This window comes from Oreochromis aureus, linkage group 9, assembly GCF_013358895.1.
Source record: "Oreochromis aureus strain Israel breed Guangdong linkage group 9, ZZ_aureus, whole genome shotgun sequence".
In the NCBI taxonomy this organism is placed as follows: Eukaryota; Metazoa; Chordata; class Actinopteri; order Cichliformes; family Cichlidae; genus Oreochromis; species Oreochromis aureus.
In genome coordinates, this window is record NC_052950.1 from 17,227,571 (window position 1) to 17,246,522 (window position 18,952).

Sequence of the window (18,952 nt, forward strand, 5' to 3'; positions counted from 1 at the left end):
GAAGGGGTAAGCAGAGCGAGCTGGAAAGAGAGAAGGAGATGACACTGGGAAACAAGGGGGGAGAGGTAAACAGAGTGACAGAAACAGAGATATACAGATAGAGAGACAGAGGGGTAGTATAAATAGATGAGAATGTTAAGTGTGACAGAAAGTGAGAGGCAGGAACACTAAAACCTCTGGGAAACATAAAGAAAGGGGAGTATTGAGCCTTCAAGTCCAAATCTAATTCTCTAAAACACCATGCCTCCACACATTGAGCCGTGCAGTGAGGCAGTAGGGCTTGGTGCCAGTGAAACAACCCAAAGTACTGCAGCGCTGCCTTAACTCAATGAGAGCTGCTGGAGGCCAGTGTGGGTTTGGCATAGAGCACAGCTACGTTAAAAAGCCATTCCCGATCTTCCCTATGGTATGCGCCTCAGCTACTCTTGGATGATAAATCATTTTGATTTCACGCTTGCCAAGTCGTCGCCCCCAGCGGCTTCAGAGCAACCTGTCATCTCGTGGGGATCGGGGTGCATACTTACTGTAATAACGTTAGGCAAACCAAATCGCAAAAACACAATTTGGCTGTTAATGAGACAAAGGCTGAAATCAAAATGTGGGCCCTAAACACTCATTTTTCATTCTTCTCTAAGGCTCCAATTCCCGTGTCAAAACCCTGATTAGTGTATATATGTTTGAGCATGTATGATAACGTGAGCCTGAGTATTGCTTACATGTGCTGCGAAGCATTCGGGAAGAATTCGGCATACTGTGGCGCCGAGTCTTCTGGGCCGTGAGGAGCAGCGTGACTGACGACCATCATCACGGGACGGTGCGGGTACATCTTCTTGGACATGCGGAAGAAGCTGATGCTGTCGTTGGTGATTAGGTCTGTGAAATAGTCCTTTGAAAGAAGAGCAAAAATAAGGCTCGTTAAAAGGGCGAAAAGTCTCAAAGAGAAAGCTAGAAATAAATGTGGAACTGAGGGAAAATATACACCAAAAAAAAAAAAAGAAAATAAATTACACAACACATGCTTTCATAACTCATTCGCAGTCCAATCACCGTGACATGTTGCTTGCCTTCGTCTAGTCACTTTCAAATAAATTGAGAGGGGCCATTGGGGATATGAAGTGGGGCCATTGAGTACACTACAGTACCAATCTGTCGAGTCAACAGCTGGCAGCTTGCCTGTGTGTGTGTAAATGAGTGTGCGTATGTGTATACAGTATGTGGGCAGTTGCCTCATCAGTGAATCTCTGCACTATTGAATGTGACACCACTTGATGGCGAGGGGCCAGGCCCTTTTAAATAGCATGTTGTGATAAATTTGCTTTCTGCTAACTTCATTTTATTTTGCCCACTTTCTGCTACATCTCCCTGCTTCCTTCTGTCTTTTTCACACAAAGTGACAACAAAATGTCTTTTAAGAAACTGAGATATTGGCTTTGGGTAATATAAATGGTAAATGGACTGGTTATTATACAGCGCTTTTCTTCTCTACCTAAGCACTCAAAGCGCTTTATACAACTTGCCTCATTCACCCATTCACACAGGCACTTTTTTCTATGCTTCTTCTATCTAACATTTACACACATTTATACTCTGATGGATGCATGGGAGAGCAACTTGAGGTTAGTATCTTGCCCAAGGATATTTGGCATACAGACTGGAGCAACCAGGGATCAAACCAGAAAATAAGCTCAAGCGCCAACAACAGTCCTCAAGATGCCAAATGCTGTGTTTCTCTAAATTAAACACCACAGGCAAAGAGAGAACAACTGGATGAATGTAATTGTAACTTAATGTGAAGAGCTTAGACACAGGAAATGTGAAATTGTCACAACACTGTACAGCAGGTCCCACCTTGAACTGAAATTACAGTAGCATTCGCCAAGTTTCCAAGAGAAGACCAACCATTGTACCTGTTGTTGCTGCCTGGCATACAACAAATGAAAGGGAGTGCCAGGCTGAGAATCAAAGGGTAACGGGTGATTTCCCTGAAATGTCAGAAGTGGGTTTGGCTGATTCATCTTGTCTCTATTAATAGGTTTTACAGCTAGACCAGCTTTAATGGCCTGGCGGCTGTACATGCCCGTGGAGGCCGATGATTATGTGCACATGGCAAAGCACCGCCGTGCACTTTATGTTGCCAGCTCCCAAATCTGAGCCGCCGCTGCTGAGAGCTCTGGCAGGTCAAAAGGAAGTGACAGTGTCGTGGGGAATGCCTGGCCAGTGACTCTGAAATAGTCAGGGAGGTGAAGAATATCACTTTTCCCTTTTGGAGCTGATTGGTAATAGTAAGTGGCACTCACCCAATGGCACCCCATTAGTACATGGTTTCATTTCCCAAAATCATTCATCTATTTAATTTGTAATCCTTATAAGTTTTTAAATGACCTGCAGGACAGCCAATGCAGCAGTGTTTTATAGGTTTACATTTACAACATTTATTGTTTTTTCAAAGTTACAAGATTGCACATCTGTCAAATTAGCAGTGAGACACTTTATAATATCACAGCTGTTAGAGTTGTTGCTCTACTGTCATGGGATTTGAATACAAGCATTACTCCATTGGATGATATTCTGAAACTAAATCTCACTCAAGAGTGTTTGACAAAACCCTTCACCTCAATTAACTCATCCTCCTACAGATGAAAAATCAAACAGGACCCAACTGGATGAAATCACAGGGCAGGGTCTGCATCTTAATCAGTGACATGATGTGCAAGATGCACTCTGCGCAGATACTCTGACCTTCTCACCCCATCCGAACCTAAAGAACTGCGGTTGTCCTGGTGGCAGCATGTTGATGGGCTTTGGCAGTAAACAGAAAATATTGTGTCCATTTGGTTGTAAACCACAATCTGCTGACCGAGTCCGTGTCATGTAAACACACCGGCCTAAGCCTGTGGGTAATTTTACACCTTGGTCCAAGTTGGCAGAGAAGTAGCAATCCAAACATTTGTTTGCCCATCTCATAGGCCAGCCCGCCACATGGATTTCTTGTATATCCAGCACTGCGCAACCTAGGGAGATATTGGCACGGACTTGCGAAAACAAACTGACAGCTCTTACAAAAACATTTGGGGAAGATTGATGACCGATGCCATCTAGAGCTACAAAAAGACAGTGTAACCACAGTGTTCATCCCCCAGCAGTAGCAAACAGTGGTATTACAGCACAAACTCATTCTGCAAAACTTGATAGTGAGATACAAAGAGGAAGAATAAGAGTGAGAGACAAAAACAAGTGCAGGTTGGTTTTTCTCACAAGTTGGCAAGCTGGCTTCTCATAAAGATGCACCACTTTTATAGTGTCTAAATATTGAGGAAAGGTGCATCATAATAAAGGGATGCTGCAGAAATAGGAGGCGCCAACTCAGCTCGTTCCCTTTAATCCTCAAGAGAAAATTCCTGCCATCCTGAATCACCACACAGCCATAAGCTGCTTCACTGTCTGTATTTACAAGTGAGTGGAACCTGCAATTTGTCATGTGAAGTCTTAATATTAAGTCATAAAGGCAAAACAAATTAGGGACTGAGCTAATAGAGCCTTTTCGTAAGAATTATGAGAACACATACCTTGGCATAATCAGCACCATGTTTCTCCTTGTAACCATTCCGACAGACAGTATAATTATAGAAGCGGGAATTTTTGATCAATCCAACCCATTCGCGCCACCCAGGTGGGATGTAGCTGCCATTGTACTCATTGAGGTACTTGCCGAAGAAGGCTGCAGAAGAAAGATGAGAGAAAGAAGGGAGAGATGGGCCTCTTTTAATATGCAGTTTCTTTATATATGCAGTTACAAGCACTGCTTCCTTAAGGCAATGCCTGTAAAAAAACATCAACAAAAAAAACATAATTGTGTGTGTCTGTGTGACTTTATCTGCGCTTATGTGATGTTTAACATTTTTGCTTGTCTCTTTTTCCCTGGATTCCCTGACAGCATTCTCGGATAGGCTGGGCAGGAAGCCAGGCTGTCCCAGAGACGGCTAATTGCAGACTAACGCATCGACTCCAAAACCACAGGTCGAGCTGCAGCCCACAGGACCCCACTGAGCTGCCCAGTTCAACGCCTGCCCATCACTCAGGCAGACAGTGTCTGATGAGACACGACATCGACCTGGCACGCTCAACGTGTTTGCATTTCTCACAGCAGACAGCCAGGCAGGCAGGCAGGTATGTGGAGTCTAGCTTACTGTATAAATTTGCATTGACTAACATATGAATGGCATTGCCAGGAGGAGATTAGAGCTAGTAGTGACTGACACTCTGTTAATCAGAACCGAGAACCTCATACAGGTGAACCATCGTCACTATCAAAACTGCCACTTTCCATAAAAATAAGAAGAAGACACCACAGGCATGAAATAAAGAGGCCTCAATTATATTTGTGTGAGTGTGCATTCACAAACCTGTTCTATAGCCAGTTTCATTGAGGTAGACTGCAAAGGAGCGCGGCTCATGCTGAGCTTGCCAGGAAGGGGAGGAACAGTTCTCATTGTTGGTGTAGGTGTTGTGGTTGTGGACGTACTTGCCCGTCAGCATGGAAGAACGTGACGGGCAGCACATGGGTGTGGTGACAAAGGCATTGGTGAAAGAAGTGCCACCATCCTCCATGATCTTGCGCGTTTTATTCATTACCTGTAGAGAACCTGGAGGGCGAGGTAATGTGATCAGTGCTGTACAGTTACAGTGAAATCTTATTAAACACACGCAAATACTGTTTTTCACTCGTATTTACTTAATCTGTAATTCAGTCCTCTGAAAGGCAAATAATTACAATTCAGCACACGAGATACCAGATGGCCATTCTGGTGTGGCTTATGGCCTCTACTTAATATTTAATGTGCCAAGAAAGACTACAGAAGTCCTGATGTAAATCACCACAAAGACAAAGAAACACATTAGAACAGAGAGGATTGAAGACCGGGAAAAACACTGAATTTCAGATAAGCTCTGCACCCTTTCTTTTAAATAGGGAAAAAAAATAGAAGAAAAAATGAAAATTTCCAGGAAGACCAGGGGTTTCTGCCAGGCAGCCTTACCCAACTCAACATCCTGATCGTCAGTCATGATGAGGATGATGTTGGGCCGGATGTTTCTGCGGTCTTTCTGGACGCGACCCCTGAGGCCCTGAGCCCTGGTGGTGGTGAAGGCCCAGCTGCCTGGAGCCCAATCCAGCGACAGGAGGGCCAACCAGGACAGCCAGTGAATCAGCATGGCGACTGAAACAACAGGCCAGAGGATGGGTAGATGGAGGAGATTAATGGAGAGAAGGGGAGGGAGAGAACCAGCCGGGCCGCTCACTCACACTTGTGCAGCTCTCGCAGCAGCGGTGGACTGTGGGGAGACAAGAGGGGAAAATGTATGGAGACATTACAACAATAAGCATGGTGGGAGGTGAAACTTTAGGGTCAGTTTTACAGTCGTGGAAGAGAAAACTGCATTGCACCTGCAGAAAGCCAGAATCCCTGTTGGAGCATTTAAGCACATTTACTTCAGGTAACTTCTGTGCAGATGGTCACAAATCACACTCAAACAGAACAGTTTATCCATAAACAGGGAAGCCAAAACAGATTGGCTTTAGCCCTTAACGGTCCAGCAAGGAAAACTTATTCAGCAGTTCAAATATATGCTGGGTGCAGATGGAAACTCCATTAATACTGAACACAAAATCCCTCAACCTCAACTCCCTGATCTGAAAGAAAAGAAAATACTCAACTATGTCAAAGTTAAACAAAAACAAATAAAATGAAGATCTAGAAACACAGATCTCACCTCAGAGAATCCCGCGAGTCCCCTATTTTTGGAGTTTTCTCTTTATATCTCTCTCTATCGTTTCCTGGTTTTCCACTCTTCTACCGTGTCAGAGAACACACTCGTGCACGGAAAGTCTCCATCCCTACTGGACAGCTGCTGTTTAGCTAACTGTGATGAGATTAGGCCATTGGCTGCACACCCAGAAACACTCGCCTGCATGAGCCAATCGTGGCCCCCCTTTTACCTGCCACTCAAAAGTCACCCCCCTGGTGAGTCAAGCATGACACAGGGCCAGTGGGGGGAGAAAAAAAGGCACTGGAGGCGGGGAGAGGGTTCCACTACATTAACCGCAACGCCACTGTCGGGAATCACAGATGACCACTGAGTCATCACTTGGCAGCCTCTTGCTCACTATAACAGTCATCATAGCTGAATCCTCCGACTAAATTCCAGTGATCAGTAAAGTAAAATGTATACCAGTATAAACCTGAGCTCAGATTTTATTCCCATACCAATGAAAAGCCAGTCTAAAGAAATTCAAAACATTATACCGGTAGTGTTGTGCTACAAAATAAAGTTAAAATGTAATAAGAACTCAAAGATGCCTTCAAATATATATAAAATATATGTGAAAGAATGACTTCTGGCTGTGAGATGAACCGTAACGCTGTAATAATGAGAACCTCATCACCACCTGTGAAAAGTGCCTTGCGGACAGCATTCCCACTGAGTGGCACCACACTGCTCCCTATTCTGGGTTAATGGCCTGAAAACAAATGGCAGGTCTATGACACCTGAGCCCGGCCAAACCCCACTGGGTGGCTCCGCCCTTACCATCATTTCCACAAAAGGCCTGTCCAAATCAGCAGAGAGTAACAACCCTAATAAATGATTTGTATCTTTAAGTGTTTTGATCTGTCGCACAGCCCAGAATGAACTAACCTGCGTTGTTTGGATGGTAGTCGAGGACGGTAAAGATTCTGTTCGGTAATTTGCATCAGGAAATTAAAACTCTAGTCGTGTATCAGGTAGATGCAAATCATCTGCAATACCCAACACCTCCCAATGTTGACCCTGCTCTACTACGCTGTTTATTTCAGCTGCTTCTCCAGTTAGATGTTAGATATGATAAGCGGAGCTTCAGACAGAGCTTTAAGAGTACTTTGGTGCACTGCGTTTCAGACGAGCTGTGTCTGGACTAGCCAGTCAGCCCAGTCATCGTGACAGCCCTGTGCAAACATTGGCGCCGTTTGGACAAACACCCCTCTGGTGCGGGGTGGCAGAGTGCACAGAACCTTGCAGTGAGCTACACACACAACACAAACTACTTTACAAACATATGGTGACACGCAGAAACTCATAGACGAGCCTTTATCCCACAAAGACACACTCTCCTGCCGTGTGGGTCCAAGTCCTCCTACACAAATTGGGAACGCTTCCCATGTACAGGACACATAACCCATATCTAGACAAAGCTCAAGTCTCTGTTTCTATCAGAGCTGCAGAAGACCTGACATCAGCTGTAAGCCAGTCGGCCGGCGAGTGTAATGTTAGCACCCAGCGCAAATTCAATTTTACATGCCAACGATTCCAAGCAATGGCCTCTTCTTGCATCTTAGACAAAACAGACAAAGAAGGTTCATTGTGGTGTCTGATGCAAACCTTGTGGTGCTGATCTACAGTGGAGTCAATAGCTATACTGTCTGAAATGACTGCAGGGCTAATAAAGTGCCACACAAACCCCCCCCAGTAGAATGAGGGCTGTTATTATGCAGGCCCCCTCCCTTTTTTCTGGACTACCGCTCGTACTAAGTCCATTTCACCTGATCCACTTTGCTCACTAGGCCATGTGAGGTTCACTTAGGAGCAAAAGGACTTCTAGCAGGTCTTGGATCATTCGATCATCCTTCTCAAAGTGACCCATCATCAAAGAAAACCCAAGTATATGCTGGCGTCGTATCCTCAGTGCCCTGACTTCCTCATGTTAATGTGACATATGGAGCGTAAAGCCTCTGGAGGAAATGAGCAGCTGAGTGACAGGACATGTCAGAGTGTCGAGATAAGCAACTGCTGTTTATAAAGCAAAGATGGCAGGCTATATTGTGACCTTTAGTTCATGGAGAAAGTTTTCAATTCACTGAGCAAGAGCGAGAAAGAGGCAAAAAAGTGATTTTACTTGAATTAAAAATGCAATTTGCCTAAGGATGCTTAGGAGATATTCCTTCCATGCAGACTCTACATCGTGGTGCTTTTATCAGAATAAAAAAAAGTAGCCCTGCAGCAATTTCTGCCTCAGACAAGTCCACTCTACATGAAGATTTAATTTGGCTTGTTTTAAATATAGAATGCATCCTGTGAGTGCTCTAGAGCAGTACGGTATGCTTTATAGTTTAATATGCTCTATTTAACATGTATAATAAAAACATCTGCTCCAGATTTGAAAGTGTGTCTAAGCTTTACAGACAGGATAGTTTAAACACCTATTTAATTACTGCTGGATGTCAGAATGAATCCATTAGTTGTGTGTGTACAAACACACACGTGTGTGTATTTTGTTTTGTACAAAAGCTTAACAAAGTGTTACACAGAGTTAACGGCTTCAGGCACATTCAGGGATCGGCATAAATTAGGCACTTCGTACACTTTAAATACACAAAACAATATGAATGACTTCTGAAATGTGAAAGTTATTATTAGGCTTCCAAATCCATCTTCTGTTATTATCACTGATTCTTTCTTGCCTCCAGAGTTCAAACTCATGTTTCCAATTTCACGATTCCCCCGCAGATCATTTTCATGTCCTTTTCGCAAACCTTTCATTTTGAATGACTCATTTATTTATGTCATGTAGCGTGATATCAGCAGAACAGGCAACTTCTATACATCTGTGGAGCGAACAAGAGGTCTTTATTACTGGACAGAGTCAGAGGACTAGGGAGCACATTGTTTCTCCTTCCTCATTGTTTTGAAGGATTAGCTCTAATGACCCTTTAAATGAGCCCTTACTGTACTCATCATGGTTAAGCTGGGGGGAGAAATATTGGGCATGGATGGCAGGAACGCAGCATGCCTAGGGGTTCAAAAGGACTGAAACAAAAAGGCCACTATGGAGTTTTCAGATGCACAGCTGCCAGATACATAAAAGATGTGCAATTTTCAGATTAATGGCAATCAACACTTTTAGCACACCTCAACACCGTACTAATCTGTGCTTTCATGAGGGTATTTTTTTCTCCTACTTGTAGAAAAACAGCTCTTTTACTTGCTTTCCTACAGCACATGCAGCATTGCTCAGTAATTTGGTATGGCTATACAGACAGCTGTGCTTTGTGCACCGAGTAAAGCTGAACATAATAGAGTTGCTGCTTGTGTAGCCATGCAGGGCAGCAGTATTTGGCTGGTTGGCAGTTGTGCCCTCTTGTTAGGGCCTCAAACCACACACTCTGCTGCGTCCTGACCCTCCTCCGACCTGAGTGGTGTTATGGCTTTGATGGTGGCTTGTTTAACCTAACCTCAGCAACCTGAGGCTACCCACACACAGGGGTTAAGAGGTGAAAGTCTGAAGAGAGAGCGAGAGAAAAAAAAGAAAACAGAGGTATGAAGGCAACAAAAGTCTTGTCTGGTTGTGATTGGCCCACATTTTCATTTCATCAATGGCGAACAGTCTGCATCTGGCTTAAGTCGTGTTCATTCAGGAGCGGCAGTCTATACATTTATCAGCTGTGACTGAAAAGTAGCAGATTACTCAAGAGCGCACATGAAAGACTTCTTATGTAAAAAGGCAGGATGACAGCCGAGAGTTCGCGTATCTCTAACAGCCACATGTTTGTCCACCAGCGCATGCATGCCCACAGAGGAGGATCTTGCCCAAGTTAACACAGAGAGTTCGGAGGTGAGGGGGTTCACATTCCCAAAACAAGATGCAAGTCAAACACAAACCAGATGCCATGCTCCTCTAAAGTAAATCAGTCATTCATAAAAAGGCCTTGCTATTAAGGACAATGGCCATTTCAAAGCACCTCAAATCCCCCCTTATTCCTGTTCATTCTCTCTCTTGCTCCCTCGCTATTTGCCTAGTCCATCTCTATGGCAGCCAAGTCACAGAGGAACAATGGCAAAAAGAGGGGAATTATAGTCCAACAGCATAGTTTGAATTCTGTAGGCTGCTCTGCGACTGTAGGCTGCATGACTTACAATAACAGTAAAAATCGTTTAGTACATAGTCATTACTCTACCATAGGCGAACTGTTGAAAGAAAGAAATAAACATCGCAGAGTTGGGATATAAAACATGCTAAACTACAGGCTGGTCTGATTAACAGATAAAGACACAATGTTTTGCACTCCTTCTTTCAGAGAGGAAAAAATGAATAAGACGGGGACTTAGATTAATATGGAGGTTTGTCCAAATATTTCTGTAATCTGAGGGAATTCAGCTGGTCTGCTGCCATGAGGGCTGACGGGGGACTTTTATACTGAGGAGAGCCTGTGTCAGGGCCTGCTGTGCCCGGCAGGCCAAGGGCAGCGCTTGTACCCATCAAGGCCCACCCGTCAGCCACACTGAGCCAACTGAAGGGGAGTTCTGTCCCAGTACATTTACTTGGCTGTGGGTAGGCACTGGGAAAAGACTCAAACCTTGGTGTTTTCAGACTCTTAACTCCATTGATTTGTTTGACCAAAATGCCCAAGTTGGTGTAAGATTTATGCAAAAATTCCAATGAGAAAACCCAAGTGCAAAGTAGTGAAGAGAGATCACTGTTCCAGCACGTTTATGGCTACAAAACCTTTTACTGTGACAGGCACAATCAGAATCTTTGTTTTGTTCAATATTAAAAACGATAAAACTTCAGATGTTTAAGCTTCCCGTTCACTGGAATGTGGTGTGTTTGGGGTACAATGCAGGCCACTTTAATGAAGAAGAATGGCCTCAATTCAGTGAAACATGAACCTGGAGTTAGTGCATTCACAGCTATTAGTTAAACCCCACATGTTTCTCTCGGACCTGGGGAGAGACCCTTTGTAGTGCCATGGCTGTCATTCCACCCCATCAATATTATGGATGCATCTTAATGTATAATTAAATGAATCCGGGTCCAAAATACTTCAAAGTGGGAATGACTTGTGGGCCCACAAGCAGCCTATTGGAAACATGAGTGGGTTTTGAGTACATTAGGAGGTAAATGATTAAAAAACACAAAAGGTCACATTTTATTTATGTATGGGTGTGTTCCCAGTCTGACGGTGGTCTGTATTTAGACATTCATATCCTCAGCTATTTAGTTCTTTGAGTCTAAACCAAGAACTTTACGTAGGCATCCATGGCAATCACTCACACACAGCTATCATACTTTCAGTAACCTGACTGGCATTTAGAAAGTTCAAGAAAAATTTGTGGTAATACTTAAAATCAATATATTTTATAAATAATGTTATGATGTGCTGGTGCTACACGTTTACCTATTGGTACCCTCTGCTGTACCATTGTCAAAGTATATAAAACAACTGTAGGTGGAGGAGGGCTGGGCAGTTTTTTCTTTCTAATCCGGTGTTTTCCTCCATGTCAGTTTAACACAGTAATTAAAACAAAGTAGTGCCACAAGTTAGCGCCTCCTTTTTCTACTGTGTTGAGCTAAGCTTAAAGAGTTCCACACATGGCACGTTGCTCTGACGGAAGAGTCTCATTAAGACTTTTGTTAATGTTCGTGTGGAAAGTCCTATTTTTGTATCTGACAAATTTAGGTTAGCAAGTTAAACCAGAGACCACACCAAGTAAGCTAGCCACGTGTTATATAATAGCATGTTATTGCCTTCAGTTTTCTTCCCCGAGGTCCTAAAGGGCGTCCTTCATCACGTCCTTATTTTAGTTTGTTTGTCTCACTGGTTTTTGTCTGGTTTAAAACAATTCAGTTCAATTTTATTTATAATCACACTGATAGTGACCTCAAGGAGCTTTATATTATAGCCTCTGAAATAACAGAGAGAAAATCCCAACATTCAGACGACACCCTATGAGCGAGCACTTGGCGACAGTGGAAAGGAAAAACTCCCTTTCAACAGGAAGAGACTTCCAGCAGGGTTTCTCTGTATTGTTGCTTGGGCTTTACCTTACAATAGAGTCTTGAGGAGACTGTTGTTGTGATTTGGTGCTATATAAATAAAATTGACCTAAACTGAAATTGCATACTACTCAGACGCATCTTCAGCGACAAGAGCAACAAGTAGTCCTGCCACAGATGGTGTGGCCCTTACACAACCCCAATCTCAGCATGACTGAGTCAGTTTGTGATTAAATGAAAAGATAGAATATACAGAGATCCAGAAGCTTGGCTTTGTATACGAGGTTCAAGTATACAAATGGAAAAGCTCATTTACTCTTCACGTGGGTGAGGGAAAAAGGTAAGGGGGGGGGTGGGGGGGTAGAAAGCAGAGAAGAAAGTGAACAGAAGGGAAACCACTCCACTGATTTATAGTGTGATATGAAAACATGGAATCACAATCAGAGGATCAGCAACCACAGTTATATGAGCCTAAAGCAAGCGTTTTCTTTTTTAAACTATTCTAAGCCATGAATGGAAACCATTAGCAACAGACGACCTCAGCTGAATGAAATAAAAACGCATTTTTTATTCCTCCAGCCACGTTCTTGTCAAAATCCACACTCCCATCAGAAACACTCTATCAGAGTACAAGAGCTCCAGAGAGTGAGAGGGAGCAGAATGAATTGCTCACTCACGGGTGGCTTTCTTGTCTCTTTGACGTGTCAAATATACCCCAGATAAATTATTTCTTTTGCCACAAAAGAGAGCTACGGCAAATTGCTTCAATGGGTTTCCACTGAGGTAATTGTCAAGAATAAAGAGACTGACTTCTTTTCCATGAAATCAGCAACATGGTGGCAGAGAGAGAGAAACACAGAGAGAGCCAATGCACCAAGCCTGATGGATGATTTTTGTTCCCTCATGTGAAAAGTGTGACTTTATTCTTTTTCTCTTGCACTCTGTGAATACTGAAAAAGCAAAGGATTTCTAAGGTGGTGAATTTGAGCACAATTGGAATTATTTAATAGGAACAAATGAGCTTCTCTGTCAATTGACAATAAAAACAATTTAATGAAATCCTTGTTTAGAATATGCTCATTCATATTCATCAGAGTTTATTACATCTAGCTTCTAGACAGGTGACCATAAATGAGTTTAATCTTAGAAAAACTGCTGTATTATAAATCCCCCTACTTCTGTGAAAGAGTGAAAAAGGTGGTAACAGTTGAGAAAGGAAACTTCTATTAAATGTAGTGCGGCTCCTGGCACATGAAACTAAACACCCCCAAAATGTGAAGCATGTGGAGGCATATTTTTTGGGAATCATAGACAAACATAGATCATGGGAACCAGCCTGTGTGACCGTGAATGTCATAAACAGACTTCTCGATGACTCAGACACACCAACATGATACCACTCATAAAAATGTATTGGACTCATTGCACCTGTGCCAGTTCAGCACTCCCCCCCTCTCACCCAATCATGCCTTCGGATATGTGTGTGTGAACGCCGGGTATTTGGATATCGTGTACTGTGTGAGTGCGTGTCATTCACTCAAACAGAGAATGAATCACTCAGACTTGAACGCAGACAGACACGTAACCTGTAATTTGTACACAGGGGAGATCTCCTTTCCATTGCCTCTGGCTTAGTGTGTGGCTTTCCAAAGCACGCAGCAACGTCATTTGTAATTGAATTAACTTTATCCTCCCTGGCAAAATTTCCATATTTAATTCCACTGTAAATAAAGAAATAATAAAACGACCATTTTCGATAAAAAGATAAATTAGCTCAGCGTTGAACAGGAAGCTTACCCATCCGAATCCTTCCAGGCCTTTTACTTTTGAGCCAAACCTACAAGAATGCAGCCACTACATCATCCAAACATGTTCAAGAGACAGCAGGCAGAATCAGCTGAAGTTGCCACGGGCAACTCGAGAAAACCAAGACGAAGATAATGTGAGTCATGCCATCATAGAGCTTTTCATTATAAAGCAAGTTGCTGTTCAAACCCTTTAAAGATGCAGCCATTCTGCATCCACACGGCCGAGTTGTGTTGATCAAATAAGGTCAAACAGGGCTGCAGGCGACCAGCAGAACACGGCCAAGTCCTCGCATATAAGCGCTTGTGCATGTACGTACACAGAGGCAGAGGAGGGGAGAGCGCTGGCAGAAGCTGAATGTGTTTGCTCGCTCCAGGGGAGAAGGAAAGAAAGGGAGCAGAAGAGCTGAAACAAACGCATGCTGGCTTCTATTAGTCGAGCTGTAGAGCCCAATGAAGGGGTGAGGAAACATATTCATTCCCTCTGCCTCCCCCCCACCCAACAACATCCCCCCAACCCTCCCACCCCATTATATCCATTCTGGAAAGGCGGCGGATGAAAGGGGCAACCCCCCAGTGGCAGCACTTCTCCCTCCAAACTTTCGCCGACGCATTCTGACGGCTGCTTAATTGTACGTGATACAGGCAGGATCCTTTCTCTTTCAAATCTAAAACAGATTGCTTCTCCCTGGGGAGGAGGATTATTGGACAAGAGAAATGACAAAGCAGGGACTGTCCAGCCCTCTGGGAGGTGGAGGACAGAGGGGGTGAGCTCGTGCATAGTGTGCCTATGTGTGTAAATAGCTTTTCTATGTTTGTCTTTTGTACATCCCTGTCCCGCAAGAAGATTATGTTTGTACCCACGTGTTTCAAAAGTGCGCACATTATCCAGCCTCCCTGCATCTTTTTCCACTTTAAAACTCTCTCTTTAGTCTCCTCTTTATCACACATTCACACCTCCCTTTCTCTGATCTTGGCCTCTCCTTTATCTTATCCTGCTTCCACTTCCCCCTCTGTGGCTCTCTTGACCTGGCTTTCTCTTTCACTCTCCAAAGTCCATGCTGCATCTACGTGCAGTGACGCTCTGAACATTACAGAAAAAGCATTCAAATCCTCTCTCTCTCAGTCTCCCTCTCTCACCAAGGATTTACCCATTAAAGTGCACTTTCAGCCACCATTAGCGAACCGCATTTACCCCTGTTGTGTAAATTCTCAGGCCACAATTGCATGGGCTGAGTCTGGGGTCATTCCTGGCTTTTGTGTCGCTGAACCACCTACTGAACATTTTCTTCATAAAACACATCTTTCCTTTTTGACTAGTCATCAAGGCAGATCCTCGAGACAAAGGGAATGAGCGCCATACAAAACAGTAAAGTACTGAATGTGTGTCTGGACTGCTGCTCCTTTTACGGTGTCCTAAATACCACATCAAAGGTTGGAGGGATAAGGAATTCCCTCCAATAATGAGATGGATGTAATGTTTGCATGCCCTGACCTCTCTCATTCGAATAGCAAGCTGAACAAACATATGGGGTGCTATCATGAGCTCCCAAATACCCCCTAAAAGATTTCTTTTGAGATATGTGCCTAAAATTTAAAAAAAAAAAAAAAAGACTGTATTTAACGTGCACTTTGCAAATGGATCAAAACTCCATAACAATGTTTGATCAGTATGGTCAACAAAGGAACTGGGAAAGTGGCTGACTCATCTAAAGATAGCCTTTCTTGATCCCACATAAATAAAAGCATGCCAAATGCTCACCGTTCAAATGCTGGTCATTTGCAGTGATAGGACTGTGCAATCTACACAAGCGCTACTATGCAATCAGGCTAGTATGAGGAACACTATCATTAAGTTGAAGAGATAAACAAGTTCTGGAGGAGAGAGGGTGGTTTAGGAAATCTTTTCTTAACATGCTCACACACACACAAGAGAACACACACAAACTACAGTTATACAGCACTGCTCTCTGTACTTTCCAGAGAGGGAAAAAGGGGAAAACTAAACTAGTGTCATTCCACTGGACTTCAAAGCAAAGATGTCTCAAGCCAATTAAACTGATTAAGTGCTACTTGATTTAAAATAATGATCCAATTCTAGAACCTGTGTCACCACAATCCCAACTAAACTCTTTCTTTTTAATAAATGACAGAATTCAGAAATCTGACTCCTGTCACATGGGATCAAGTTCACAAAGCAATGCAGCATGATGAATGAGTTGGAGACAACAACAAAAAGCAGAGTCATGTCAAAGCTCATCTAACATGGTTCTGATTTGGAGTTGAGGAACAAGTAAGGATAGAAAAGCTAAAAATACTGAGCACTCACCTGAAAGCATCTCACCACACGCGCACGCACACGCGCACGCACACAAATGCAGAAACTTGGATCAGTATTACATTACATGTGCCTCTTTTCTCCAAAGTGACTTCCCACAGGAGCGTTACCTAAAAGTTTAAAACTGTGTTTGTATCCCTTTTTAACAGAATTTTTTTCAGTCTATTAGACTAACACATATATGCATATTTGAGCCATTTCCACTTCCTGCAGTAATCATTCTTCCATGAATGTGTTTGGCCCTGTTCATGATGAGATGGCATGCGTGTCTGGGAAATCTCTGATCCACTGCTGGTATTTAAACAGACGCACGCGCTTTTGGTAGCATTCGCTTACACTCATTCTCTCGGCATGCTTATCCGAAGAACAAATTACCTCACTGAATACTTTCACACCCATAGAGAGACACACGCACATACATCCGCAAGCAGATCCAAATGATGGCAAAGCGACTACTGGAACAACGTTTGTCTTGGCAAGCGCCTACCCCCCAGAATGTAATTATTTGCAGCAGCTGCCCATGCGCTTGTTTGTTAAGCTAGAAACTGTTTAAAGGATCTATCTTCTTTTCTGCGCTGGCAATAAGGCGCGGCGTTTTAAAGCAGTCCAAAGCTGCTCTGCTGTGCTCCGAGTAAGTTAATCAGAATATTGAGTGTAAGCGTTGCTTGTGGATCAGTCTTGTCAGTAGCGAAAGTTTCAAGTTAAAGTTCCCCATCATTCTCCAGCCTCGCATTCAGTAATACACATGGACACTGCCAAAGTGTTGAAATGTAAGTCAGCCAGTCTACTCAAAGAACTGGATTTGAATGGGACCACAGTAAAATTTTGCCATCTAGGTCAGAAGGATAAATTCCCTGGTTTTTGCGGACTTGTAGGTGAGCACAGTGATCCAGTACACATTAAAGTCAAACCATTCACTTGGATGGACTTCAACAATGTACCACACACACAGCAGACAGGGGCAAAATGTACTCCACATTTTGATTTTTTTATTAAGAAGCTGACTAATACTCAGTTTCACTCGGTGTCCCTTATAAAATTTAAGACTGCAAAAGCATCTCAACAACAGTCGGTCATCTCTCCAGCTGATTGATTCTAACAATCAGCTCATACAAACAACTCTAGAGGTCTTAAAGCAGTACTAATCACTACCTGTTGGTGGTTGTGTTAAATACTTCGAGTAACAAGCAGGAAGTGTAGCTACGGCTGGTTTACAAAGGTAAACACAAATTCACACAGCAGCAGCTTTCACCTATACAACCTTCTCTCCTCTCAGCCCAGCTGCTGTTCACACAACTTTTCACAGCTGCACAGTCTCCATTTGCAAATGCCTCATACACACACATAGTGCCTGGAGCAAGGCATAAATACTATACATCATATTCCCACTTTACTGGCAAGTTTCGCTTCTCACTTGACTTAAGCTAAATAGCTAAAGCGAGGTGCACATTCCCTCTCTGCTGAGCTTTGACAGTTTGTCCGGAAAGAACTCTTCAGCAGCTCATCCATTTAGCGCATACTGACACGATCTGCCAGAGGTGCACCCTGAATGAGATTTATGAAAAAAACTTATCTGGCCTGAAGTGAAGGAACATTAAATGCCAGGCTGATTTATGGGAATGTTGAAAAAAAATGTGTCTTAATTTGCTATTACAGAAAAGGAAAACAATTTAAACTCAGTACTGGATTTCTGTATGATTAAAAAAAGTGACACCATTAAAATAAGAACATGATAAAATACAACCTGTAATCTTCTATAGATTGCACCATACTGACAGTTACATACTTTTAAATGAGAGAACAGTTTAAAATGTAATGGAGCTACCTTTCACGCTCCTATAATCGGCATTCGGAAAATGAAAAATGAACTGATGAATGCTCATGTTTTGGGGAAAAAAATGACATTAATGGAATGTGCTGCCTTCTAATCCCTTGAGACAGAGGAATTTGCGACCGAGGGAATTCCTGTCATTCACAGGGAAAACTATGAGATCCTGCACATACTGAGCTGCTGTACGGGCAGCACAGACAGGCTGCAGGAACAGCACAGCTCACATCTAACACAAGTCCAAACTTACTGAGTTATACCTGACTCCTGGACTGTAAAGTGTATCAGAAATTTACTGCTAAATGAACAGTCTTACATGCATGCTCTGCAAAAGAACCAGAAACCTGACAAAAAAAAGAAGTGAAAAGAGTAAAAAAGTTGTACAGTACCTGGAAGGCAGGAGAGAAAAGTGCTGGCTGACTGAGAGGCAAGGATACGATTCCTCCCCACGCTTCTTGACCAGATCTGCCTTCGCTCATAGAGGGGTTTGTATCTTCGTGCTGGGACTTGGTTTCAAGAGTAGGGGGGACCACACAGCTCCTGGAAGACAACCTCTCTCCTCTAATCCTCTCCCCAATGTGATGACACTCTCTAACCTCGACCATCTGTTGAAACACGTCCCAAAGCAGTCAGCACCACGCTGTGTCAAGAACCCCACTCCCCTGCCCAATCACAGACCGGCTGCTGGGTGGCTCCTCGCTGCCAGGAGGCAGGGACAAGGACACAGCACAGCGCAGAGGGAGACACACACACACGCACAGTCGGTCACACCACCGCCTCCACCCCACACTCACACAGACACTCTACGAGATGAGAGCAAGAAAACCCCCCAGTCATCGTAACCTGAGAGGCAGAGTAGGACGGGGAGAGTGAGTGGAGGAGGAGGAAGGGGAGGGGAGCAAGCAGGAGAGAGAGCAAGGGAGGGGAGAGAGGGTGAGAGAGAGGGGCACATGCTTAAGAGCTAAAGTAGGGAAGATTGAAAGATACAATTTGTATCTTTCATATTATGTTGCTGGCAATATCACTGAAATAACAACCCCCCCGCCCAATTCCTCTCCCTGTATCTATAGCGCATGTGGTCTAAAGAAATAATAGTTTTCAAAAAATGCAATAAAATTCTATATTGGCTCCGAGGTGGGAATGCTGTTGGCACTAAACTGTTACATCTGCAAGCG

The 18,952-nt window shown here is 43.5% G+C and overlaps 1 protein-coding gene across 7 annotated transcripts in view; it reads right to left on the bottom strand.

Moving 5' to 3' along the window:
- The window catches only part of sulf1 (sulfatase 1), a 76,304-nt gene that overhangs the window by 15,276 nt on the left and 42,076 nt on the right, over window positions 1-18,952 (bottom strand). For 2 of the 7 annotated variants that reach the window (XM_039617538.1, XM_039617537.1), the window contains 5 exons: window positions 18,167-18,382; window positions 5,037-5,331; window positions 4,404-4,643; window positions 3,567-3,718; window positions 717-886 (listed from right to left, as the gene is read on the bottom strand). In XM_039617538.1, the coding sequence (XP_039473472.1) occupies window positions 717-886; window positions 3,567-3,718; window positions 4,404-4,643; window positions 5,037-5,211 (737 nt within the window). In that variant the 5' untranslated portion in view covers window positions 5,212-5,331; window positions 18,167-18,382. Of the gene's footprint in view, window positions 1-716; window positions 887-3,566; window positions 3,719-4,403; window positions 4,644-5,036; window positions 5,332-18,166; window positions 18,607-18,952 lie in introns of those variants that run through there. The other 5 variants (XM_039617540.1, XM_039617536.1, XM_031750069.2 and 2 more) reach the window with 4 other exon arrangements.